The 27,092-nt window shown below is 48.4% G+C and overlaps 1 protein-coding gene across 1 annotated transcript; it reads right to left on the bottom strand.

The window, feature by feature from the left end:
• Positions 1-66: 66 nt before the first annotated feature.
• Positions 67-27,092, bottom strand: SLC13A3 (solute carrier family 13 member 3). Its single transcript, XM_027473187.3, has 13 exons — positions 26,931-27,092; positions 16,972-17,237; positions 16,614-16,777; positions 12,842-12,908; positions 11,964-12,149; positions 10,969-11,094; positions 7,311-7,406; positions 5,378-5,482; positions 4,215-4,312; positions 3,221-3,333; positions 2,734-2,895; positions 2,283-2,420; positions 67-1,718 (listed from the first exon to the last, which is right to left on the bottom strand). Exons 1-13 carry the CDS (start codon positions 27,039-27,041, stop codon positions 1,533-1,535), a joined length of 1,818 nt encoding a protein of 605 aa, XP_027328988.1. The 5' UTR covers positions 27,042-27,092; the 3' UTR covers positions 67-1,532.

Raw genomic sequence — 27,092 nt, 5'->3', positions numbered from 1 at the left:
GGGAGGGGGTGGCTCAGGCTTTGCTTTTCTTCCCTCTGTCTACAGAGCAAACAGGACAAAGCGACGTGCTAACAAATGTGCTTTATTGTACATTTTCCATGATCATTACGGATTTTGTTAAGCTGAAGGATTTTGTTGAACATTAAGGATTGTTTTTTTCTGAACTTGATTGATCAAAGTTCCATGTTCGGCTAGTTTTGGAGGTTTCGGTTCAACCTCAAGTCCCTGCCTAAGTGTGACCTTAAGGTAATACCCAGCAGCAGCAGCAGCAAGCGCTGGCCCCAAGGGCTGCATCACCCTGCCAGCTCCAGCCTGGCCCTGAGCTTTGTCAGCAGCATGGGGGCATGAGGGACGGGCTGGATCCTCACCCCATGCCACCAGCTGTGCCACCAGCTGTGTCACCAGCCCACACCATCAGAGAAAAGACCCAGTGGAGCCCAATCCAGAGTCCAGTCACCAACCCTCCTTAAACCAAGAATCAGATTCTTTACCTTCCCTTCTATCTATTTCAATGACTGATCCTTAAAATTAAATATTTTAGATTCTTACAGAAATTAAAAAAAAAAAAAAAGGATAAAACGGTGATTAAAATCACAGTCAATTTGCAATGCTTTCATTGAAAGTACCCAAGCAATCAGAAATAAAAAGATGTTAAGAATCAAAGCCTACTTTTCAGAAATGTCAATAATATTCCAGCGCAGCTTGCCCACTGACCTGTGACTCAGCAGGTCGCTCACAAGTATCAGCCTCACAAACCTAAGACTGGCCACGTTCCCAAAGCTGAAACACCACCGATGTCCACACAATTATGTCAGAAATAAATTTGGCCCCAAACCTCCATCTGCATTCAGTGCAAAGAGCCAGGCAGTGACTGAAATCCAGGTTTTCAAAACATTGCACAGGTTTGGAAACAAACTGGTCCTTTCCTGTTCCCAAAGCATGGGGCAATGCACTGAGTCCTACCGACACATCTCCTGAATCATCCTTTCATGCACAAACCTGAAGAAATAGTCTGAGTCCTTACATGAGAGAATTACTCATGAGATCATACCGAGCCCCCAGTCTCCACGGTTCTGCCAGGAGCACCCGGCCCATGCTGCCTCCTACCCAGCCAGGTTCTGATACACTCACTCACGTTGGGTTGCATGGAAATAATCCACTTGCCTCCACCCAGGGCTGCTCTCCAAAACGAGGAAGGGTATCAGAAGCTGGAGCAGCACAGCTCAGTAGCTTTCACGGGGGGAGAGGCACCCACCCACAGATGCTCGACACTTACAGGGCTGTGCAGGTAACAACCACCTGTGAGGGACAGCTGAAATTCTCTGGGAGAATCTGTGTAAGGGGGGGGGGAAGGATCTTCAGAGAAAATCAAAATCGGATGTTGTGGCACCGACTGGTATTGCTAAAAATAAAATTTAATCCAAGGGTCCCATGCAGTGTGGGCAGCCATGGGGTCTTCTTCCTGTGCACGCGCTGACGATTCCAGTGCCCAAGTCCTAAGTGAGTGAGTCCTTCCCCTGGGGTGGCTTTGTTCATATTTTATTCAGTGCACTAAAAGTGACATTTTCTACAGCTGGCAAGAGCAATGTGGCATTTTCTGCATGGATGTTAGCCCACGCAGGGAAGGTCCCCAGCTGGAAGATGCTCTTGGCCCACGTGTTCATAGCCAAGCTAAGAAGCAGAACTCCCATAAGATTCATGAGCAACCCCGTTCTTGCCTATAAAAGAAACACAAAAGCAACTGGTGAGTTTAGCCTGGACATCTACAGCATGTGAAGAATGAAGTTATTTGAATATAAACATTATAAAAATGTAAGGTTTAATTGCCATTACTATTAACAACATTTTAAGTGGGCTTTCTTAAACCACTCTGCAGATGCTTATCAAGCTTTGATCCATCAAAAATGTTAGCATTCATTTAGCCACAGGAATATGAGGTGGAACTAGGACTGAGCTTATAAGCTTTATTTCACTGAGTTGTGAAACTTCTTCTGCACCCAGAAACCTCTGAAGTCGAGCTGCTGACAGTGGCAGGAGCAGGAGCAGGGGCTGAGAGGTGCTGAGCACAATTAAAATCAGTTTTGCCATCACTTGGAGCCATGGCTCCAAATCTCACAGGCCTAGACCGTAGGCTCCTTTTATATCCCTGTGCCTTCCAACACTGCAGTATGAGATTTCTGTCTTTTCACGTGTTGTACTGGTAACATGCCTGAAAGTTACTTTCTTCAACATTTCACTCAGATTGATTGTTTTCAGCATCTTGTATATCTAAAGCAACTTACCATATCCTTGACCATCAAGTGTCCAGAAGAAAATGCAATTGAGTTAGGAGGTGTTGAGACTGGCAGCATGAATGCGTAGGAGCATCCTATAGTCCCTGGTATCATTAAATAGAGGGGATTTACTTTCAGACGAATGGCCTTGAAAAACAGAAAGGAACAGAAATTGTATCTCGGGGATTAGGAGCGTAAGGCGGATATAATTAAAGGATGCAAGTAGTTAGTGCACTCTACAGAGCCATATCCCCCACTCTGTGACAGATAATAATGCATCTCACCAACAACATCTGAAGGATTATTATCCAGCAGTGTTCCCATTATGCCACAGGCCCTTGCTTTGTTGCTGCAAGGATTTCGAAGTGCCTAAAGCCCCCTCCAGGAGCAGGAGACCCGTACGGTGCCTGTCCCAGCCCAGCCACCATAAACCTGCCCTCTGAGCACTGGGCTGTCTTACCAGTTCGGCCAAGACAGGCAGGAAGATGATAATAGTGGCCGTGTTACTGGCAAACTCTGTGAATAAGGCGATGACAATCGTGATGAGGATGACTGCCACGGGTGGGGGTACGCCCTCCAAGGGGTGCAGGCGACCTCCTATCCACACAGACAGGCCGGACTCCTGCAGAAGGGAGAGCACACAAGCTGCAGCGCGGGGCTCCTTTCCTCAGATCCTTTCATAGATCTGAAAACTGTGTATGATCTTCACCACCCACGCAACTGCAGTGTCTTCAGGGGATCTAACAGCAAACAGTCTGAAAGGAGTTGCAAGATTTGTTAACTGTTCCTTACTTATCTGCTGCGCGTTGTTGTAAGGGGGAGCTGAGAAACATGCCTTCAGCTGAGAAACACCTTTTTGGCATTGTGACACTGCAGGAGCAAAATTTCCCAGAGCCAAACGAGAGCCCCAAATAGCACCATGACAAAATGCAGCTCTGCTGCCTCACCTCACAGCCCTTCGCCATGGCAAAGCCTCCTCCGAGCAGCAGGATAATGTTCCAGGGCACAGTCTCCTGGGCCTTCCTCCACGTCAGCAAGGGCTGCATCTCCGTGTTCGGTGCTAGACGAAGAGAAAACCCCACATCAAGCACCCACCCAAAGAGGAGCACGTCCGTCACCATCTGACATCGACATCATCAGCCTGGCATCAGCACCAACGCTCACTAACCATGAGTTGTTGTTGATTAAAACATGCATAAAAACATTCTCTTAAGCTAGACACTTAAAAGATCATTTACCTTAATATCAGAAAACAAGATCTTAACAAAAAGGAAGAGAAAGGAAATTCTAGCATTTGAGGTTTTATTTGAGGCTTCCTTGGGGAACTTCTAACATCGGGTTAATTTCCTTTCTGTAACAGGCACAAACATTGTCCTCAACAGAGGGGAGTCCATGGAAGGAGGAAATTTTCTACTATTTGAATCATGAAGATGTTCCTAATTTGCCATTTGCCATTCAACTACCCTGGAGTTTTACAGCAAAGAACTCCCATCTCCCCTGCAGCCCTCCTCTTAGTACATGACGAAGTGAGCTCTGCCATGTGGAAGGATGCACTAATGGGGCTGTAATTTTCTGTTGAACAAGGGCACAGCTCTTTTACCCAGAGGAGGCCTGATTAAACATCTTCCTGCAGTCTGGACAACACAACAAATATCAGTGAGTACCACAAGCCCGTCTGCTAGGGCAGGTCAACACTGATTTTTAACACACGCAAACACACAGAGTATCATCTCTGACAGCAGCACGAGCAAGCGAGTCATTCCTGCAACAGGCAGCAGGGCAGTGACTGCTGAACCTCTGCTGGCACGTCAGACAACAGCCTCCATGTGTCCTAGCTGTGTCCCCAAGCCAGCGTGGCCCTGCAGGTGGCACAGTCCCAGGGTGGGACGTTACTGACCCCAGGCAAGGGCAGGGATCCTGCTCTGGGGGTCTCTTACTCACCTTTAAAGTCAAACCACCACCTGAAGGAAGGCTTTTGGGATGGGAAGAAGAAGAGAATGATCACGATGGTGATTCCTGTAACTGCATCTGAGATAAACCTGTCCAAAAGCAGCAGAAACACTGGTAAGAAGCACAAGCCTGCAGAATTGCAAAGTTTAAGGGAATGGAGATTTACGAAAGAAGATTACAAGCTTCCATCAGGTTTGAAAAAAACTTGTTCACAGTTCTTTTCTTTTTAATTCCCTGTAGAGCTATATTTCTAAGATGGGCTGTGAAGAACCCCATGCAAACACTGCCCCAAAGCCCTGCAAATATATATAAAAAAAGACTAAATTCACCCCCCCCCCCCTCCCCAACAGCAATGCTCCAGCAGTTCTGCCCATGGAGCCGTAATCAGTCCATGAGGGGTTGTGAGGACAAATATCCCAGCTCCTCACAGGGAGCAGGAGGTGCAGAGCCCAGACCACCTGATTTATAAGAGCTCTTTGGAGAATGCTCAGACTGTAAGCTGAAAGCCAGGCTCCACCCAACAAAGAGCTTAAGCATGTGTTTGATTGTAAGGAGCTATTAACTGATGAGGAAAATGAGGAAAAGTCCATAACCACTTTGTTCTATTAAGGAATCATTTGTTAAGCTGGGGCATTATATACAGAAACGAACAAACAAACAAAAAACTATGAAGGTCTCTTCTGCTTAGAAATAACAACACCCTCCCTGAGATTTAGCAATCCCCAACTTCTCTATCCCTTTGTCTTCCCAAGGTATGGATGTCACAGGGGAGATGAATGTGTAAAACAGATACGATAGCACATAGAGTCAGCTCCTCACTCTCCAGACCTCCAGTGAAATCAGTGGATTGCATAAAGAATTCCACATAAATATGCAAATATATGTATAGACAGCGTGTATTCCCCACACTCAAACCCCAGGGATGGCCTCAAACACACATATGGAAGAATTTGCAGTGCCAGCTTCCCAGCGGGCTTCGTATACCTCCTCCACGAGACAGAAACAATTAAGCTCACTCTGGAACTTGGGGCTCAATTTAATTTATTCCAGGAAACCTGAGTAACAGTGTTCAGCAATGCAACCAGAAACCCAAGAATCTCAGACTTGGAAATGCTGTTGAAAAATGTGGCAGTGGAATGAAAATAAAGTCTTACCCTGGTGCAAACAAGCTCGCCCAGCCTGGAATGAATTTGGGGTCCCTTGAGAAAAGCATGATTGCAAACATGCAGAAGAAGAAGAAAATTGCCTGTTCTGCAAACCTAAAACGAAAGGAAATGTAGTTAAAATGTTGTGCTAATGGGGTGAGGCCAAGATAGGGCAAGTATCAAGTTCAGGCTGCAGCGGTTGGGTGACAAACTAGGCGGCTTCTCTAAAAATAACTCCAGGGGAATACTGGAATAGGTTACAAATCTATTTACAGATGTTGGTATTTGCCAGCAGTGATCTCTTACTGGAAGATATCAAGGACAGGAAAGATGGGCATCAGGAATGCCCAGAGCAGATGTCACAACATGCCTGCAAAATTGACCCTGTGGATGGGGCAGAGGGGAAGGGCCAAGCAGCTTCCCAAGGTCATTCCTCTCATCACTGCCTTCTGGGATGCTCCTAAGGCATGGATTGGGCTGATACTGATCAGCTAGGGGTGGTTTTACTCCAATTCAAGCCATGTAAAAGGACAGCTAAGATTCAAATCATATATGAGACAGCAGGAACAACATTCCCCAAGGTCAAAACCTAAACAGTATCCCTTAGACACGTTGACAAATAGCAGGGGAATCTTTAAATGGCAGTATCATACTCTAAGCTAAGGTTTGATTCTAGTGTGGTCAAGATTTATCCAAGACAATGCCTTAAAACTCTGCATAAAACCTCTCAGAGCACAAGGAAGGGCATGTAAACTTGGGAAGAAGCCACTTGCACTGATTTGAAGTTACGGGGTTGCTAATCAAATTGGTCGAGCATGGCTTAATGGGCTTTTTCGCTCCTAGACCTCAAAGTGGGACTTTGATTCTTCAGAGACATTTTGCAGGCTGCTCGATAATGTACTGAATGGAACAACTAAACCAATTTCTTTCATTTACAGCACAGGCCCAACCAATTGTCTTTGAAGAACCACTCCATTTTCCACACAGCAGCAACAATTACAATGTCGATAGCACGACACAAACATCTCTGAATTCTCCCAGCATCACCGTGAGCATAAGAATATTATTTTATAGAGGGAGAACCACAGACCTTTTGAGGTTAAGACCTACAGTTTCAAAAACCTTCACCAGCCCTGGTTGCCCAGAATATCAGTGGCTGGTTGGATATACCTATGCTTTGATTCTTGGAGATACCTAGCTTTTCCTTTTTCCCCCTTTTTGGGCATTTCTCCTAAGTCTAAAACTCTTATGCTTCTTTCTGGTGGCACCCATATGACCCTAATCATTGCAACTTTAACGTTTCTTCCAGAAGACAAGACTTCTGATAGACTACAAGAAGAAGCTAAAAGTGTCATATTCTTTCCTCACGACTCATAACGTTGAATGAGTTATTCAGGAAAAATGACCTACTGCATAAAATGGATTTAAATTGTTTCCATAGGCTTTCTTTGAGCAGCTCTTAAGATTCCTTAAAGTATATCCACAATCTATATGATTTATATCTATTTTATGATTCATCAGCCTCCTCAGCAAATACTTCCTGCCTTGCAGAACAGCTACAAACAGGAATGCACAAATCTCCAGAATTCAGCTTGTATTGGTTAGTTACATAAAGCAAACAGGATTGCTTTGGTTCCTGGAGCAGAAAAACTACAAACAGTAATTAAACAGCCCAGCATGAATCCACTCAATAATATGAACTTTGTTCTTGATAAGATTTGAGTACAAGCTGCTATTTGCTGTTATTCCTGTTAGTGAAAATGAAGAGGAGGGAGCATGCACAAAAGTAAACTTCACTGCATCATGAATTGAGTAGAAATGTGTATTTCATTTTCTGCTAAAAAAAAAAAAAAAGACTTTCCCTCAGTTCACTCCCCTTCAGACAGGACATTTCCAACCCACTTGATTTCTTTTTCATTTTGGTCCCAATTTGATGACTCACTTTGTCGGGCCCAGTTTCTGATAGTCCTCCTTTATCACTTCTCTGGCACGGGCTTCTGCGTCCACTCTTATATTTGACTTTTTTGTTCTCCAGCCCCTGCCAAGAGACACAGTTACATCGTCAAATGTGCCCAACATCACTGGCACCATTGTGAAGGCTGCGTTTACTACTGCAGCATGTGCACGCTCGGTGAACCCCTTCAGTGCCTGCTCTGCAAGCTTCAAAAAGAAACTTCTTCCCAGAGGAACTCCCCGTGGCTGCACGTCTCTCCAGCTCTGTTTGGATTATCTTCAGCTCACCGAGAGTGGGAACAGCCTGGCAAACAGAGCCCCACGCCTCACAGGGTGCAGCTGGATGTGGATATTTCCTCCCAGTCGTGACAAGACACAAGCGTGCCGGTGGCCACGTCCATGTGCACAGATAGGGGAATTTGTACAGCCAGCAGCCCCAATGACACTGATAGTGAGCTTGGCTCATATTTTGAGGGCATGCTTTCTGATATATTAGGAGCCCAGCTCTGAATAGCAGTGGAAAAGCCCTGGTGTCACCTACGGAGCCTATCCCCTGGCACCAGGAGCACACAGCTCAGCGGCACGCAGAAAAGTCTGCAGCAAGCTGGGCAGACAGTGGCTGGATGGGACATGGGGATGAAAACGCAGCAAAGCAAAGCACCTTAAGTACACTGACTGTTCAGCAGGACTGAGGAAGAAAGTCTGCTTTCATACAAAAGAAACCCCACAGAGGGTAGGAAGTTTTGTCTCATTTATATTCTACACTGTTTCCCCCAGCACAGGCTGTAATTGCCAAAAGAAAATCCCGGCAGTGCAGGATTTCATCATCTCAAGCAGATAACTACCCGGGCAGAACACCAGGCAGCGGGTGACACAGAAAATGAACCTGTCCCTTCACTCCTCATGCCACTTGCAATTTCCTGGGCAATCTCAGGATGCTGCTGAGGCTCAACAAAAATGTGGGGAATTTCTCCATGGCCGGGAATGTTAATGTGCTCCTGGCTAAGCCTCTTAGGCTGGTATGCTGACCGCACACGCCGTTTGATCCTTTGGAGCATGTGCATACAAATGATATATTCATGTCTCACACTTCACCTCCCATCGTGTCCCATGCCTGAACTAGCCCTGCCTGTGACCTTGGTGAAACTACAAAGCCCAATGTCCACACCAGCTGCATCCAACAGGCCCTGCAGTGCCTGAGCACGCTTCATCCCATCACCATTTCAATGGGAAATCATGGCCAGGTCTTCTGTACAAAAGAATTGTTGATCATCAGGAATTTCTGAACCTCAAATAGATGTACCTGTTTTTTTGAGTCTAGGAGGGTGCTACGAACAGCAGCTTCATCTTCACTCAATCAACCAACACCTCAGCCTTTTAATGTCTTTTGGATTTAAGCAAAGCCAGCCTGCTGGTGTAGCGGCGTCCCTCTGTCTGTACTTTTCTGCTCATACAGAAAGGCCAGCCACTCTTCCCAAGCTGTTGCAATCCCAGCAGCCGAGCGCCAGCAGACAGGCAGCTGTACTTGTGCGGCCTCACAGTGTCCCTCCCGAGGCACTTTGCCACTGGGGAATTCTGCTCCGCACTGGCCACAGCTATCCCAATAAAGCCAGGCTCCATGCGGACAGAGAGGAGCCAAACAAAACAAAAAGCATCACGTTCTCCGAGCAGAAGAGACATTTCACATTTTGCCAGCGGGTTCGGCCAGCAGAATTACCTTCTCTCCCCTCACCTGCTCAGTTGTGCCATGGCTGTGCCCCAGTCCTTAGCAAAGGATGCATGAATCCAGGCTCATGCAAGCCCTGGGCACGCAGCCGCAGAGCGGCTGAGAGCCAGCGGAGCATCCCCCAGCTGTGCATGAAGCCCCCCCAGCAATTTAAGGAGCGGCATTTGTCATTTTCTAGCTTGAAACTTTCCCATTGATTTTTTTTCCTGCCTCTGAGACAATGTAAATATTTGGACACCTGTTCTCTTTTTTTTTTTCCCCCTTGCTATTTGTGTTTGTAACTCACAATAACAATTAAAGACTTTTCTATCTATTAGAAGTTCTGTATGGTCCCTGGAGGAAGCAGGACTAGGAGTTTGTTACTATCACGTATGAGAGTGTACAGAGGGAAAAAGGGCTCCAAAATAATCTGTGCAGCACCACTGCAAGTGTTTTAAGCTCTGTACACTCAGGGTTGCATGCGTGCAGCAGAGGTTTACCAGTAAAACACGTTACTCTCAGTTATAGATTAACGCGTTGTTGTAAAACGAAGCCCTGTTATGAAGTAATCTGTTCCAAACCCAAGTTCCAGCCCTAGGAACAAATCCTAGCTCTTACGTTCCAGGAGATTTCTGTTACTAATTCCAGGGCAACCGAGATTTCACGCTGGTCTTCAAAGTCCGATCCTGCTTTCCCTCCTGCCAAAGCAGTTCTGCCGCTGACTTACCCCAGCCCAGGTAAGGCAGTGAAACAACCTCAAATAATTGTGTTTCACTGAATGCACGTGTAACACACATTCTCTACATGTATTTCAGCCAGGTATGAGATTACTGTAACCCTGTCCTTCTCAGCAAATGTCTACTGCATGCATCAAAATGCTTGAAACTGCCTGGAACCTGAGATGGTAGAGTGGGGACTTTTTAAGAAGCATTCAGCCCTAACCCTGATGCTTCCACGGGAGCCTATTTTAACAGCCAGCATCTACCTCGTTCTCCCACGTGCCTGGTGACAGGACAAGGGGGAATGGGCTTAAGTTGCGCCAAGGGAGTTTTAGGTTAGATGTTAGGAAGAACTTCTTTACCGAAAGGGTTGTTAGGCACTGGAACGGGCTGCCCAGGGAGGTGGTGGAGTCACCATCCCTGGAGGTCTTCAAAAGACGTTTAGATGTAGAGCTTAGGGATATGGTTTATTGGGGACTGTTAGCGTTAGGTCAGAGGTTGGACTCGATGATCTTGAGGTCTCTTCCAACCTAGAAATTCTGTGTGTGTAATCTGTGTGTGTACCTGAATGCCAGATCTCTAGGGGCTGATCCCGAGCAGGGTGACTTTGTATCACACAGCTATTTCAGTGTTATGTGGCAATGCCCACCTGCAGGGAATCTGCCTGGCCTGACTCTGGTGGGTTTATTCCAGTCTTCACGCATGTCTGCAGCCCAAAACTTTGCATGCAGTCACATTTGCAAAACGGGTTTTGGTGAGAGCCATGAAAACACTACTGTTTCATTTGGTGTTCAGAGATTTTTGCTTCTTCAGTGTTTGCTGAGCAGTTGCACAGCCGTCTCCTCCTTTAACCTCTTCCCAAATCGCCCCAGCCCCTTTCTGGACAGACCACAGCCACCATCGGGGCTGCATTCAACCCTTCCCCTAGCAGTCAGCTAGCGGCAATAAGCAGGCTGGGAGCAGAAAGCAGATGCTCTGTGACAGCAGTGCTCAGAAAATGTTTACAGAACTGGGAGCATTTTGCTGAAGACAACACACACACAGCTTCTTAAAAACAGAGGATTTGTTACACCATAAGCACCCTGAAGTTAGCGATGAAACCACTGTCAAGCAGATGATTGTGGGTGATATTTTTAGACTTAGTATGAGAATCATGACGAATATGTATTTCACAATGCTGGTGTAACCAGAGCAGCGTGTATGTACAGGGAATATAAACATACCTCAGGTTGATTCCTCCATACAGGATGGAGATCCATAGCCATCCCACGAGAAGAAAAATCAGCATTAAAGGAAATGCAAACATAAACCAAGAACCAAAGTTCACCACATCACATTCTGGAAAATAACTAAGCAAATGGGGAAAAAATCAAGTTAATGCAAGAAGGGAAAACCACCCTTCAATTTAAGGGCAAACATCTGAAACCAACAGCAAAATACCCCACAAATTCACCAGTTTAAGAACATTCCCTTGTGTGCACAGCACCCGTCTGGGCTCTAGCTGATTTGGGGAGCACAGGCGCAACCCCTGGGCTACCCAGCCAGGCACAGCTCACCTAGCCCAGCTGTGCAGGGAGAGACTTAAAAACCTCTCTCTGGATGGCTGATACTCTTCTACGACAATATTCTTCAACAGTCAGGATTAAGTAGTGCAATAGCTGCTGGAGGGTCTGAACATGAACTTCACCGGGATGTTGCAGGAGCCTGGGAGAACCTTCACATACTGCTTGTGGAGACCAGAATTAAGAAGCATCTGGAGGCTCTTAGGATGGCCCAACTCTATGCTCCTAGGAACACAGGAGGCATTTTTTATGCCTAGGAAAACAGGCCAGAAGCAATGGGTTCCTTATTTTTCCTTTCTACCACACAGCAGCAGATATAATTGCTCACGGAACACTACTCAGCCCTTTTTTTGACAACCCTTACGAGCCTAATTTTAAGCAGGTGGTCAAGTCCCATTAAACTCGGTAGGGTTAAGAGCAGCAGTGAGGTGACCCACACAGGCACTGAGAACCTGTTCAGCACTGCTCAGGCTGCTGCAACCACTCTCTGCCTTCATCCACTCACAAAGTTTCCCAAAACGTTCTGGAAGGGCATGAATTTTACAAGCTAGCTCTCGACACAGAAGGGAATTTCCCACAGGGACAGAGATTACATCTCGCCTGTGCAGGATTTACACTGGCAGACAGGCAGGGCTCTCCAGGGCGGCCTCCCATACCTCTTCAGCTGTCCCAAAAGGATGAGGTTTGGTGCGGTTCCTGTCAGCGTCGCCGTTCCCCCAATGCTGGCTGCGTACGGGATTGAGATGAGGAAGCCCTTCCATATATTTGTTTTGTACTCTTCCTCCTTCTTTAAGTCTGAGAGTGCATCGCTGGCGACCTCCTTCTCCTCCGTCAGATCTTTGCTTTAAAACAGTCCAAAAGAGAATCCGGTGAAAGCCCTGGTTTAAACACAGCACGGCCGATACAGAGCCTGACAAGAAGGCAAACTCCCAGTTTTTAGAAAGCCAAGCTCACGCTGCCCTCTGGGACACCTGGGCAGCTCCGCATGGCAGGAGAGGGCTTGGAGAAGCACCAGGCGGGACCTGCAGGCGTGCAGAGCACCCTCAGTGCCTGAACGCTGCGTGTGTCTTGGCAAGCCCCTAAGCCACTTGAAAAACTTGGCATAAAGAGCTCAAAGGAACACAAAAGGAAAATTTTGATAGCACTGAGAGGAAAGAAACTCCTATTCCTGAAGAGCTGTTTCTTTCCCATCGTTGTTATCAAAGCAGGACTGTCAGCACTGTGTAAATCCTAGTGGTTTTACACCACTGGCTTCACACTTTTGATGCTCCTGGGAAAGCCAAGGAACTCTTTTCCAGCAGAAGACACCTCTGGTACTGCTCCAGGATGACTGGAAAATCTCTGCAGTGATGCGGATGTGTGGAAGGATGCTGGACACAGAGAGGAGGGGTTCTGTGGCCAGTCTATAGCGAGTGGGAGCTGTGGTGCAATCAAAACATTTCAGTGATTGAATTTCAAATTCCTACATCTGGGTCTAGCTCAGGGGATAATGCTCTGTCTCAACTCTCTAATACAAACTTAATAGTTAACTTACTCCTCAGTACTTGCCAGAAACTGCAGCTCAGTTGGTACAGTGTAAAGTTTATTCTGCTGTAAAGATGCTGAAAAAGAAAGATTAGGACTTTAAAACAGTTCAAAGCATCTAGAAAATCCTCCTCGACCCAAACAGCAGAAGGCAGCAAACTGCCCTTTACCGAGGAGGGAGCACACAAACGAAGGGGGAGCTCATGCCGTGGTGTCGGGGTCAGGAGCACCCGGAGGGGACAAACCAGCCTGGCTGCTGCTGCCACCGCTCCGGGCCTGCTGCAGCACCCCGCTTCTCCTCCAGCACCCAGAGGTGCTCCCTCCTGGTGCTACTTCTGCCGCTGCTCAGACCCTGGGGTATTCCAGTGTGGGCAGCGGCGCCGGGGTGCCACATATCCACGTATGGGCTTGGGTTAGTTTTTTTTGGGGGGAGATAACCATAGCTTGTTAGTAGGAAGAAGAGCTGGGCCTGGTGTATCCCCAGGGCACGTTTCCCGAGGCTGAGCAGGAGCGCTCAGTGCCTCAGAGTTCCTCCTTCCCCCTGGGAAGCTTGCGAAGTCACCATGCAGCTGTTTTTCCCTCTTTAATGGACAGTGTGGTACATATTTGGGAATTAGGCTTTGTACTGGGTCCCCTGACACCCACCTCGAGAGCAGGGACCCTTCCCAAGCCCACCACCCCCTCCACAACTGGCCGGGCAGCTCCTCCCAAACCCCAACCTCAACACAAGTTTGGAGCTGCCACGGGGGGACTTGATGGTGCACACAGTCCTCAGGGACCCTCCTGCATATCTCACAGGCTTTGCCCCAGTGTCCTTGTCACCAGCCACAGGGAAGGCAGCCAAGACTCAGCATCACTTGGGGAAAGGGTAAATCTTGACCAGAAGGACCCACATGCTCTTCAGCAGTAAATTGGGAGGTGTACATCACACTGCCACGCACATATGGGTGTGTGCCCCAGAGAGAACTCAGAAAGAGAAACCATAAGATAAACCAGAAATGCAATACAATCACTTTTTTCTTTTTTCTTTTTTTTCTTTTTTTTTTTAACCTTATCTCATCTTAAACCTCGTAGCAGTTGTAGCTCTGGCTCATGGCATGACCACCTGAGGTTGGGAGCAGGGATATGCTACTAAATCCTATTTTCCGTATCCTCTGTAGAACAGGAACGTTCAGGAGTTTCATCCACTGTTAGTCCAGGTCACTATGGGCTCTGTACCTGTCCTCAGGCTTTGCCTGTTTTTGGTGCATCCCTGCACCTCCCTGCGCCAGCCGACCACTGTCACCCACCACAGCCACCCTATCAGTTCCCAAACTTCCCTGCGCCCCTCCTCAGGCCAAAACCCAACCATCTGTGCCTGTCTGTGCCCCTGACACGGAAAGCAGTGCGCAGAGAGGAGCCACTGGTCAAAGTCTCCAGACTCGCACACGTGAGTGCCGAGGACAGCCCCCTCATTGTGGCTCAGTGAGCCAGGCCATTTTGCACTGTCATGTTTTACACATGGCTAATTTACCGAATCAGAGGTAATTGGCTTGGACGCACACATGCTGAGCTTTCATTCCAAGGGTGCTGCGTTAGAGGGTTGTAATTAGAAGAACATTAACCTGTGGCTGACTGTTGATCCCCCATCAGATTTAGCCCAAGCCCTCTCATCGCTGATGTCCCATTTTAGCCATAGACATATACATGTATTTCATTCCACTTTTTAACATTTTTCCAGTTTTCCCCTGTTAAGCCCAAACTCCTATCCCATCTGGCCAGGATCACCTGTGAGTTACCTCTCAAGGAAGGTCTGCGAAAGGCAACCATGAGAAGGAAAGGCAGACTTTCTGCAGAACAATCATTTCCTATGAAACTCGTAAAAAGGGGCTGAAAATTTGTACAGGTCCATAAGTCAGAAGAGGAAAAAACAAACAAACAAAAAAAGAACACTGAGCTGGGACCTGGCCTTGCATGGAGCAGCATGAGACAGATTCAGTGGCCATTTCACTCAAACACTTAGTATATCTTAGAGGCAGAAAGATTTATCCTAGAGCAGTTTGGCTTTAATTATATTTCTATTGCTCCTAAAAAAAAATAAAAGACCCCCTCATAATATTTCCACCCACTGGAAAAAAAAAAAAAAAAAAAAAAAAAAGCCTGCTTGCTGGTGATCAGTTCGTAATCCCACCTTCACCTTGAATAACCAGAACCAGCTGAAATTTCAAATGCCAAAGCTCATCTGAATTCTTGTATCAGTAGCTAGTAATGTAAAAAAGAGGAACAGATCTACTCCAAAGCTTAGCTGTCATGAACTCAAGCATGCAGATCTACTCATCTACAAAAATTTGTCCACATGGTTGAACGTGAGCATGGCTGATTGCAACCTGGAGGATCTCACCAGCAGAGAAATATTTGATCAGAGACATCACTGTACGTGTACATGTGTATGTTTCCCCTGTATTTATTACAAGTCTCTACCTCAAAAGAAAAATACATCATCACACAATCGCATCATAGTTGCAAAGCATCATTTTATTCATTCTTCTACTTGCATCCCTCTCCCTTTGCTGGCTTCTCTCAGCAACCTAAGCATTTTGAGCCAGGGACATTAACTCTGTGCTTGCCAGTGTCTAGGAAAATGGGGGTCTTGCTTTTATATGTTCCTAAACTGCCCTCACAACTACACACTCAAATCAGGTCAGAGAATGGGGTCAAGAAGGTTAAAAGCAGGCTCACAGAACACAGTGCTTCCATACAATAAGAAAACATAGCAAGAAGGTCAGTGGGGTTGATTTTACTACACGTGCATGGTCAAAAATTCATAAAGCAAATGTGATAAAGCAACCTAGAGTGCAAACACCTCATGATTGCTAGACATTAATGATGAATTACTAGATCTTTAGTATTAGAGTATGAATATTTCAGTCTTCTTCTGAGGACTCATTTTCCTGCGTTAGGTCTCAGTGGAAACCCAAAAGCCATTGTTTTTAAATTGCAGAGACAGAAGAACATCTAATTAGTGTGAAAAAGAGAAGCCATGACTACTGATCGTACTATCAGCAATAACTGCAAAGGGGACTTCACTGCTTCATTTCCTTTTTGCTGTTTTTCGTCCCTGTCTGCCAGAATCCCAAACTCCTGAGAGGTGGCTGGAGGAAGGCTTGCTCTGACCACATAGCCCTGACCAAGCCTGTCCAGCACCTGCTCACTCTCAACACCAAGTGACACCGAGCTGGATCAGGGGACATCATGGAGCACTTTATAACTATGTGTTCAGCCTGCTAGCCCTGCCTTTCATCCTCCCCTTCTCTCCCAGCTCAAGCTCCAGTTTCACAAGGGAGGAAATAGGAAAACAGAAGAAATTACCTGTGCAGAAGCACAGGAAAGCCGTGTGTGCTGCCACGGAGGGGCTGCAACCTTTGCCCATCCCTGCAGCACGGCACCATTACACAGCACACAGCTGTAGGGGTAACTACAGCACCCCTCAGCCCTGGCCACCCTACAGCAAGGCACCTTACAAACCCCATCATCACCACATCCCAGTGGGCACGCAGAGCTGAACTTCAGCTTGTGCCAGTGACAGGTCTGGGGACCACCATTTCTCTTTTTTCCAGACATTTCCAACGCATAAGCATTGCCTCTGGCATGGCATACGGAAGGAGCAGGACAAGAGAGAGCTTTGTATCAGTACCCTTCCACCACAGTAATGAAATAAATACTAAAACGGGACCAGCACTGGGGCATTTGATGGCAGCAGGGCAGACCTCAGCTGGCTTATACTACTGCCCTGTCTCAATTACCTTGGATTTCTTCATGTTCCCTGTTCATATTCTTAGAGGTGTCCTTCTCCCCAAAGAGGCTTTTCAAAATTGCATTTGCAATCGGAAGCATCATAGCAGTGGAGGCAGTGTTACTTAACCACATGGACAGGAAGGACGTTGTCAACATCATCCCTAAAATTAACCTGGAAGAGAGAATAAAGAAAAAGCTGAATGTCTTGAGTTTGGCAAGTGTTAACATATTCTAGCTACAGGAAGAAAAGCTCATGTGTGGGGATATCATAAAATTAATAGGAAAAAGCAGTGTGTGATCAGGGCTGTGTCCCGGCCACCTGCAGCTTGTGTCCCCCCATGGACACCCCCCAGTCCCCACAGTCACCTGGCTGGCTGCACTCCCACCAGCATCAGGACCCGGAGAGCGATCCTGCGGTGCAAATTCCACTCCTCAATGGCTGAAGCCATGATTAAACCACTGAGAAAGAGGAAATTGGTGTCTAGAAAATACTGCGGGCAGACTTTGTTAGACGGGAGGATGCCCAGGAAGGGGAAGAGGACAATGGGCAGCAGGGCTGTCACAGCCAGGGGCAGCGCCTCTGTGCACCAGTACAGGGCCATCAGTAGGATCACGTAGAGGCATCGTCCTTCCTGCAAGAGAAACAGAGAGGAAAAGCAAGATGTGGTATTAGAGAAATCTTCTCAGTTGGAGACACTGAGACAAGCAATACGCACCAGTCATTCCTTCAGGGATACTGTATTTCCCCCACATTGTTCCTATTAGAGGAACATGTTCCTCCATAGATTGTGCAAGGGGTTACACATTCTCTGAAAGCACCGCAAAACCCAAATCCTCCTCAATTTCCTGAGCTTCCCATGTGCTGCAGGGTGGATGCACAGAGGCACCATCCAAGGAAGCTCTGGAGAGAAGGAGCTGTTCCTTCACGTTGACTTGGGGTGCTAAAGCTCAGCATGCACTGCTGCTAGGGCAAGAGCTGCTAATATCCTTAGGTGTCCCCATACCTGACAGCTGCTATTCTCAATGTTTGTGCTTTCCCTCCAACTTCCACGGATCAGGCTTTGCATGGCTATGAGAAAACAGCTTTCAGAGACGGATGCATTGAGTCCCCCTGTTTGTAATAGGAGGCACACAGAAAAGCTTCTTTGACTGGATCAGGGTCTCCAGAGAGATCCGTTAGAAACTCTTCCAAGGCAACCCATCCCAATCCCTCAGGAAATCAATAAATCAAGCTCTCTGGTGCCATGCCACATCCTGAGTGTGGAGAACTTGCCCCAGCCTGGTACCTCCCATGCCAAGGCTGGCGGACACCCAGCGCTCCCGATTCATTCATCCCCCCGGAGGCACAACCGGAGCAGAGCCACTTCTCCTGACACCCACAGCTTAAACCAGGAGCTATGAAAAGGAGTCAAGACAAGGAAAGGAGTCAGGACAAGGGCCCCAACCTGAGGAGCAGAGCCTGGGGCAGCACCTGGGGGGTGGATGGAGCCTGAGACAAGGCAAGAAGCCGGAGCCATTGGCCGCAGTGGGGCTGAAGGGGCTTATTGTCAGTTGTGAGGCAGCGTGCCCACAGCGCTATAAATAACTGCCCAGAGCCGTTTGGAAGCCACAGAGCTATTTATTTCCCCGCTCTCTTCCAGCTTGTCGAACAGGTTGAATTGTTTCTCACAGGCACCTCTGTGCCTCCTCCGCCCGGACCTTCCTCCCCTGCCCGAAGGGCTGAGGCTCTGCCCGGGGAGTCCAGCGCTGCTCCCGGGCTCTGTGTGAAGACTTTTGGGGAGAGCAGGGCCCAGATGAAGCTGCTGAGAGCACAGCAAGGTGTGAGCAGGTAGGGCTGAGCCAAAAGGCATCAGGCCACCTGCAAAACACTCCCTTCAGCCCACTGGCACATACTGAGACACAACTGGGATTTGTCATCGAACACGTCTGAAAACTGGCAAGTGACAGAAGTTGTCGTTCGCCTCTAGCCTTCCAACTTTGTGTCTGACAAGTAATTTAGCTTGTAAAATTCAGGTGCCTCCATGCGTGTGGAAAAGACAATACCAAAGAGCCAAGAACAATTTGCTTCAACTACTGAATAGCTATCAAATACGTTAATCACAGGAGAGCTACCGCACCACATCAGCTTCCTAAGCCCTGCATTCAAAGACCACTTAGAGTCCCGATTTTAGATCATGGTGCGCTGACATACTAGACATAGTGAAGTAAAACCTCTCTGTTCCCAGAGCTCGGATCTGGCACCCGGCGGCTCCCGTGAGCTCCTGACAGCTTTACTTCCCCAGAACTTTGCTGTGCAACCCAAACAACAAAGCCAGTACCACTAATTACTGCAGAAGCAAAAATTCACACTTCAAATGTTTGCACACTAGATGAGTGATTTCATTCCCATGGCAACTAATAATTCCTCTTTGCTCTGGCTCTTTCTGTATACCAAAGAAATAGTTTTGCTCTCATTGAGTCATTTTCCATTCAGCCTCTAAAAGCCATAAAAATTATTTTTTTTCTCCCAATGGCAAAATGTTCTTCAGTTTTCTGCAAGGAAAATTGCAACAGCGAACTTCAGAACAAACAGTTTGCCTCTTACAGTGGTAGAGCAAATGCAAGTATTTAACAACACCTTGGTATAAGAGCAGATCAGTGAAGATTTCAATTGACTTCATTAAGCAGATGAAGTATGAATTAGAAAGGTAATTATGAACTAAGGGATATTTATTTTCTAGTGTATGTAACATGTTCTGGGAAACATTGCAATGAAATACAGCATGAATCTAAAAACTAATCTTCATTGTAAGATGAAAAGCCAAGGGGTAAAACCGAAACTGGGCAGAGAACTGCTGTATGGAGAGCTTTACTGAAATTACGAAACCCATCAACATGACCAACCTATCATCAGCAAACCTCTTTAAACATAAAGCTGCAGTAATGTTTGTCAATCCTATTCCGCACCTATGTTAAATAACTTTTCATTTAAAATAGGGCAATCATTGAAAAAGAAAGGAACAAGACCACTTCAGAATAACTCAGCTTTGGAGTAAGTGTTCCAAAGATTGAAAACGTAAAGTCATTCTTAAAATTGAACCAAACCCTGTTTGTTTGTTTGTTTGTTTTTCCCCAAAATATCTTACAAATGTTAATTACTGCCCCAGTACCCTGCAAGTTGCATTAGTATACCGCCAGAAAACGCTAACTGATGTCGGAAGAATGGTCTTTCATGGGGATGGTCACAGCTGCCCCCAGGAGCGATCCCACCATCACCTCCTATCCCTCATCCTTTGACCACTCTGCTGTGTCACTCCTTCCTACTCCTCTCACCTCCAGGCAACTTTGTTTTGTGCTTTGTTTGTTTGTTTGTTTGTTTCAAAATAAATCTATCAAAGGTCAGGGGGAAAAATGGTAGCAAATACAAACTTTTAAATGGGTCTTGTGATCGGGTTAATTTTATAACCATTTAATGATTTCCAAGAAAGTGCTCTGTGGCTCTGGACCAGAGCAGCTCTCCTTGCTGTTGCACAAGACCCTCAGGAGTGACCTCTGCCCCTCCAGACACAGATGCTGTCTTCGCTGCACTGAAGGCACCGGGGATTTTCCACGCTGGGGACCTGCTGAGCGCCAGCAGGGGCAATCTCCCACAGGCAGGCGGGCTCCTGGAGGGGAAACGGGGAGGTGAGGTGCCCTGGGGAAGAGAGGTTCTGGCAGGGTATGTGGGTCAGATGAGGAGAACCAGCTTGCCCAGGCATGGCACCAAGGCATAGGCATGCATGAGCCATCAGTCCCCACTACCAAGCTGAAGGGGACACGAGGAGCTTCTACCAGACCTCGCTCTCTAGCAGGCCCAGTAAGATCCCAGACAGTCCAGTGCTCACAGAACCCCGCCACATGGGCCCGGTGCTTGAAGAAGCCCTACCCTAAGGGTCAGACAAGCTTTGGGTTTGCTCCACCAACCTCTGCATGTGCATCCTCACAGCCTTATTGCCTCTCGTGGGCTCTCTGCAGCACCCGTCCTATGACCAGGCAAATGAGGGGCCTACAGGTCCCTCCAGAACCCAATACCAACAGATATTTTGGCCAAAGTCAGAGCTTTTCAAGCCCTATTATCCCACTATCCTCACAAAAAAAATATCCTATCAACGATACTCAGAAGTACGCAGTGCAAAAAAGTACTAGTGGCTTTTAGCATCTTGCTGACAAACTGCCCCCAGTTTGCAACCCTGACGGCGTTACTGGCCATCTTGGCCACAGACTGTTCTCCAAGGGGATGGGTATTTGAATCTGATTTCTCCTAATACAGCTCCTGCAAACATTATGTAATCTGGACATAAAACAAGCCCTGTTTACCAGCATTCCTGCCAGTGGAGCTGTTTGGCTCTGGGTATTTGCAGAGTAGCTAGAAAGGGGCCATTAGCACAGGGGCATAAGCTCTTACAGCTAAAGTGAATGCTTGTGAAGATATTTTGCTCTGGAGTTACACCAAAAAGACAAAGCTTATGAAGCACTTAAACTTTTTGAAGTGTTTTGTAATTCTCATCTTTTTCTCTGCTTCACAAACAAGACAGCTGGAGCTCAGAGTGGGCAAACTGACCATGACCATGGGAATTCATGGCACAGGCATCTTCCAGAGAATCTTCCTTGCCTCAGAGGTCTGAGCCTCACACTTCCTCTTGGAGGCAGCAATAGATCCTACAACTTCAAACACCGATGGACGTCAAAGCTAAAACAGCACCATATGAAGTAATCTCCATTTCATCCTAATTTTAAAGATAGATCCAACATGTTTTCATAGAAAAAAAAAAAGAAGAAGAAGAAATATTTTCTGTGATGGTGAAACCACCGCAAGTTTAGTGAGCTGTTCCTACAGTTAACGTCACTGTTAAAATTCTGTTGTGGTAACCTGAACATCATTCTCTGCATCTGGTTTTATGCTTTACCTTTATCCCTCAGCCTGGACTTCCCTTCCCCAAACTCTGCTCACCGTGGATGTGCTCTCATACCTGTGGGTTGTTTTGTTTTTGTTTTTGAAAGAACTTGGCCAAGCTGCTGAGGTCTTTCTCCATGTGGTGTGTTCTCATGTCCTTTGCTCATGCTGATGCTTCTCCGGTTTGTCAAAGTTGCTTTGGAACTGTGGAAGCAGACTGGGAGGGCATTCTGGCAAAAGCCACAAGCTCAGCAAATAGCAGCCTGGTAGATTCTCACTGCACTTGCTTAACTTTCATGTCTCTGTGTACAAACACCACATTAATCCTCTCCTCCAAGCTGTGGGTACCCAGTCCAGCAGTCGTGTTCAACTAATTACGTGGTGTCATCTCAAGCAAATATTTTCATTTCCCTTTAGTCACTGTCATGATAAAAATATTTAATATGCTATGGTATTGTATTACAAGTCCAGAACAGAAATACTGCACCGAATACAGCTTTTTTCTGCATTACCCATCTGGCAAGAGTATCCTGATTCAGATTTCTTTTGTGTTACACACTTGAAATACTGCTCATCATCTGCAACACCCTGCCCAGGGATTTCTTCATCAATTCTTCCACATCCCTTTTCATGTCCTCTATGGTTCTTAGCTTGCAGTTAATATTAATTCTTGTCATCTGTCCTTTTCCCACCACGAGCATTGCTGCTTTCAGTTCCTCTGTGCCAGCTTGCTCTGAGCCAGGCTCGCCTTATCTCCATGCTGGTAAATGGTAGTCACCCAGCTGCCAGTTATCCCTCTTCTTCCCTCATTGAAGGTCTTCCTCTTACCTCTTTTAACTGATCATTACATTCATGAAATTGGCCTTTCTAAATCACCAAGTGTATATATAAAACAAAGACTGACTTTGTGCATGAAACACAAGCAGGCTGCAGTCACTATTTCACCTACCAGGCTGATCTCCTCAGCGCTGCCCCTGCCCACCTGTGCTCCTGCAGTGCAGCACGCAGTGGGCATCGCTCCAGCCCGGAGTCCAGCTCCCTCTACCTCCCCACACACCATGCCCCACCACATCGCCTCCTTTAGCATCATCCATTCCCCCCCAGTGCCTTCCTTTGGAGATGGCTTTGTTCCTTGCTTTTGAGCGCAAGCAAAGCCATTTTTCTTCTGAAGTTCCTAAAGTCTCCTTGTTCTCATCAGGAAGACTCATTACATCCAAGTCAATGTTAAATGGCTCTATGTCCACCGAGGAAGTCAAGCCTGTTTTCTGAAGGCACTGGGACCCATTTGCCTGCTCAGAGCTCCTTTTAGCAGATTTGGCTGCCTCAGCTGTTACCAAGCCAAGAGGCTGTAGACATTGAGTTCATTAGGAGCTGTTGGAACAAGCTCTTTGCACAGCTCATTAAAAGTGCCCCCCATGCCCCTTCCAGCAGAACAGTTCCTCCAGCCCCTCCTGCCCTGCCGAGCTTTTTGCAATCATTCACAGCTCCGCGAGCCGGGGGGTCGCCGGCACTTCCGCTCACAGGACAAAAATTTCAGCCATTTCAGCAGCCACCAGAGCGGGAGGCGACACGGACCCTTGTGCGGAGAGCCGGGTGCTGGGAAGCCACCCAGAGCCTTTCCCTGTGCTGTGCTATGTGACGGGCACAACCCATTTCCCACTGCTCCAGCCACGCTTTGGGGAGCGCACCCAGAGGGCTAGACAAACCTGCTGGCAAAGCAGAAATTTCATTTCTCTATTCAGAAGAAAGGAGACTGCTGACAAAAGCACTGAGACAAGTTTCCTTCTACAAGACTGCAGCCTACAAAGGGCATCAAATACCAACAAGGGGTATTAATATCATGTCAGCACCAGCCCTGACGTTCCACCTCCGAAAGGACACGCGGGGCAATTTGGAGATCAGCTGCTGTAGGGTGACAGCTGTTGAGGGCTTTAGGAGTAGCATGCAGGTGTGGATGCTGGAGTTCAGCAGCCGTAAGTAAGGCCAAACCTGATGTATGATTTTTCCTCTAAGGATTTTGCTTCCAGGGAGAGGTGCAGGTGTCACTGGAAAGCCCACTGCACACAGGCCATGGGGTTTCGCCAGAAGCACATTTGAGAAACCACAGCCTACTTGTGGTTCTCCGTTATGCAAACTGTAGGTCGTGATTTCTTGGTCTCCAGAGACAAGTGAGATGCTGCCCTTGAAGCCAAACCTCAAGTGGCTTTTTAAGGCTCTGATCCCTTGGGTTCCCATAATTGCTGAGCATCTCAGTGGGGAGAAGGCAAATTCTGGCTTGATGTGAGATTTTAGAACCACAGAGCAGGAAAGTACTGCAAAGATGTCCCTAAGACACCTTCTCTCATGAGGGAAGCCTCCTCCTGAGACTTGCAGGGGCTGAGCCTCACTGCTTCTCATCGCTGGGGTTTCTCTGACACCCTGCTGGGTAGCACAGTGACTGTCCCAGCAGGACATGGGGCTCACCAGCCTATCCAACCCTCCCATGCTCCAGCTGTGCCAGGACTCAGCCTAAAGCTTGGTACAACAGCTCTGCCTCCCCCAGGGGCTCCTCCTGCCCCAGCCTCCTCTCTGTGGGTGCCCTGTCTTGGACAGCCTCCCAGTTCCACCAGCAGCAGACCTTAACTTGAATGCCTTCTGGGATGGAGCTTGCTGAGTGCCCAAGGCAGCTCCGGTGACGTGGCTGCCCAGGACAGTCGAGGCTGGACTCCAGTCCCATGTTGGGACAAACCATGACCTGTGCGGTACAGCTGGGGGCACACATCTCCCATCACACGGCAGGATAGCTTCCAAACCCCAGCAACACCCAACTCCCCACTCGCTGAGCCCTCACCTGCTCCTGCTCCCTGCCCCCCGTGTTGCCACGCTGCTGTTAGAAGTGTAAACCCTTCCCTTTGCTTCCCACTGCCCCTGCAGCTTGGCTGGAGCACAGCTCTGGATGGCTGAGCCTAATCCCGTGTTGGTGCAACAGCAAACTTCCTCTCTTGCTGAACAAACGAGGGGCAATTTCGTGTTGAAACAGCAGGTGAGTCACTGCCCCCTGAACGCGACCCGGTGCAGCGCTCTGGTTACTCACAGCTGCAGGCTGAACGCAGGGACAACTTGGGGGGGTGCAGCAGGGCTGGCCCTAAACATCCCACTGCCTGAGCAGCCACGCTAGCAGCAGTGTCAGCGCTTTGACAGCAGTGATGCAGGGACTGGACAGACTCACGGCTAACTGTGGCACACGCGGTGCTCATGGGCACCCGAGCACAGATCGCTATCACCAGTGGGCATTCAGTAAGGCCATGCCCTCTCCTTCCCTGCCCTGCTGCTCCTTCAGCTTTGTAGCTGGAAGCAGCTGCACTTTTCCATCTCCAGTCTGCCCTTAATGCAGCCGATCAGCCTGGGCTGTGCGAGCACTTCTTTCTCCGCAGGGCACAGGGAGGAGCGTGCCCCCAGCGCTGCACGGCTGGAGTCGGGGCCGGCAGTCCTGTTACACCAGCAGAGGGGTTTTTTTCCTTTCTTTCCCAAACACCCTAATCCCTACAGTCACTCTCTCAGTATACTTTTCCACAACTGAAATGGGCATCGGAGGCAGGGCTTTCCCTCAGCACAGTGCCAGGTTCATCTGTCATGAATTACTCCCGTGATTAACCACTGCCTGGCTCAGACGTGAACCTGTGCAGGGTGCACAGCACATCTCCTTGCCCTATAACCACAGCTCCAGTTTACAAGTGCCAGAGTCAAACAGGGAAACATTAAATATCATTGAAGTCACTTGTTCAGCTGCAGTAAATGAATGTACAAACAAATATGAGCTACTTATGACTCTGAAAGGGGATGAAGTACCTGTTATGCAATGTGCTTTTTGCTCTGAGGCAAACATTCAATATATTCCTATTAACAACTCATCCAAATAATGCAAATTAGAAAGAAAAAAAATGAGATTACATCCAAAGAAGGGTTTTCTCTTTTAATGTATTGTGTTATTAATAAAGCAATGGTCATAGTATTATTATTATTTTTTTAATTCAGGTGACTTATTTTGCTATCTTGAGTATGAAGGTTTCACTGACAAGCACTACGGCAGCAGAAGTAAATGTCACCTCCATGTCCTTACAGCACCTGAATCACTCTGTAATCACTACGTGCTGAACATCGCTTATTTTCTGATATAAAAGATGTCACTCTCAAATGGATCTGAGTCAGAATACATGGGTGAAATCCTGAGCCTACTGAAGTCAGCGGCACAAAATTTCCCAGTGACTTCAGAGCCCCGTGGACATCCACCCAAGGATGCTCCTGGTGCAGGACAGCTGTGTTGTACGGGACAGCTGCAAAACCTTCCCTCTCCAGCTTTGCCACAGACGCTACTTGATGTGCAGCCCATCTCACACACCAAAGCCCAGACCGATTTACTCCACATCTATGGAACACCACAATCACCACACCCGCAAAGCTTTTTCAGACACAGCCTCTCCCCAGGAGCCTCCCGGAGCAGTGCGAGGCACCTGCAGCCCCGCTGCCTTCCCAGCACAACCCCGCTGCCCACCACTCTCACCCGGTCCCTCTGGCAGTGCAGGGGATGGGGTGGCAGGGCCAAGTGGCACCACTGTCCCTGCACACAGGGGCTCGCCCCCAGCCCAGCTCTGCATGCAGCTCACTGCAGAACACCGGCTGTGACCCAGCTTCGTGCCTCAGTTTCCCCAGCGCTTCTTTCAGAGCCACTGATAGAAACCAGAACAAGGCAGCCGGGCATTGGCAAGAAGTTGCAGTTAGCGCCACTCAGTTTGAGAACCATGGGCTGCTTGCACCTTCCCAGCGCCTCCACAAGCAACAAAAACACAGTTCACTTCATCTACCCCCTCTTTCCACTAAAAGATTACCACAACCCCAAGATGCCTCCTCCGCTTGCACCCTACGGAGCTGTGGTGGTTTGTAGGCTTCGGGGTCCCTTTCCTCCATGGGCAAACCCTACAGGGGTCCCTGGCGAGGGTCAGGGGCTGCGGCAGGAGGGCAGCGAGCTGCGAGCTGGGCCCCTGCATGTCCCCAGCCCCAAGCTTCACACTTCGTGTCCCCAGGGCTGAGCTCCACACTGCGTGTTCCCAGCCCCTATCTCCATAGACCACTCTGCACCCCATGTCAGCGCACCCCATTTGTGCTCCCGGTCCGCGGTTTTGGTGGCCCCCAAACTGCAGCCCCCTCCTCGCAGCCCCCCAGGCATGTTCCCCTGCTCGGTGCCCCCTTAGGGGCCATCCCCTGCTCGGTGCCCTCACCCCACATCCCCAAACGCGCACCCCCGAGGCGGTGGCACCCCCCGGCAGGCGAGCTCCATCCCCACCCCGTACCCACCCCCTGCGCCCCAAAACCGGTGCCCCCACCCCCTGCCCTCCCCCGGGCGGTCCTTCGGGCACCCCCCGGCTGTGCCGGGTACCTTGGGGGGCAGGCTGAGCAGCACGGGCACCAGGGCCAGGGGGGCGCACAGCAGCACCAGCACCCTCCGCACGCTCCACACCTTCTTCACCAGCGCCCCCAGCGCCGCCATCCCGCGCCCCGCGCCCCGCGCCCCGCTCCGCCGCTTTATCCCGGCCCGGAG

Source organism: Anas platyrhynchos, chromosome 21 (assembly GCF_047663525.1).
Source record: "Anas platyrhynchos isolate ZD024472 breed Pekin duck chromosome 21, IASCAAS_PekinDuck_T2T, whole genome shotgun sequence".
NCBI classification, from domain to species: domain Eukaryota; kingdom Metazoa; phylum Chordata; class Aves; order Anseriformes; family Anatidae; genus Anas; species Anas platyrhynchos.
Note: the sequence above shows the minus strand (reverse complement) of the source record. Positions and strands in the feature narration are given on the sequence as shown.

Bases quoted from the DNA above. Each gene is read 5' to 3' on its own strand.
- SLC13A3 (XM_027473187.3), bottom strand. From the start codon at position 27,041: ATGGCGGCGCTGGGGGCGCTGGTGAAGAAGGTGTGGAGCGTGCGGAGG. The intron at 3,334-4,214 runs GTGAGTAAGAGA...CTCTTCGTCTAG, and splicing joins GTGGTGGTTTGACTTTAAAG to CACCGAACACGGAGATGCAG. The intron at 2,896-3,220 runs GTGAGGCAGCAG...TCCCTTCTGCAG, and splicing joins CCATGGCGAAGGGCTGTGAG to GAGTCCGGCCTGTCTGTGTG.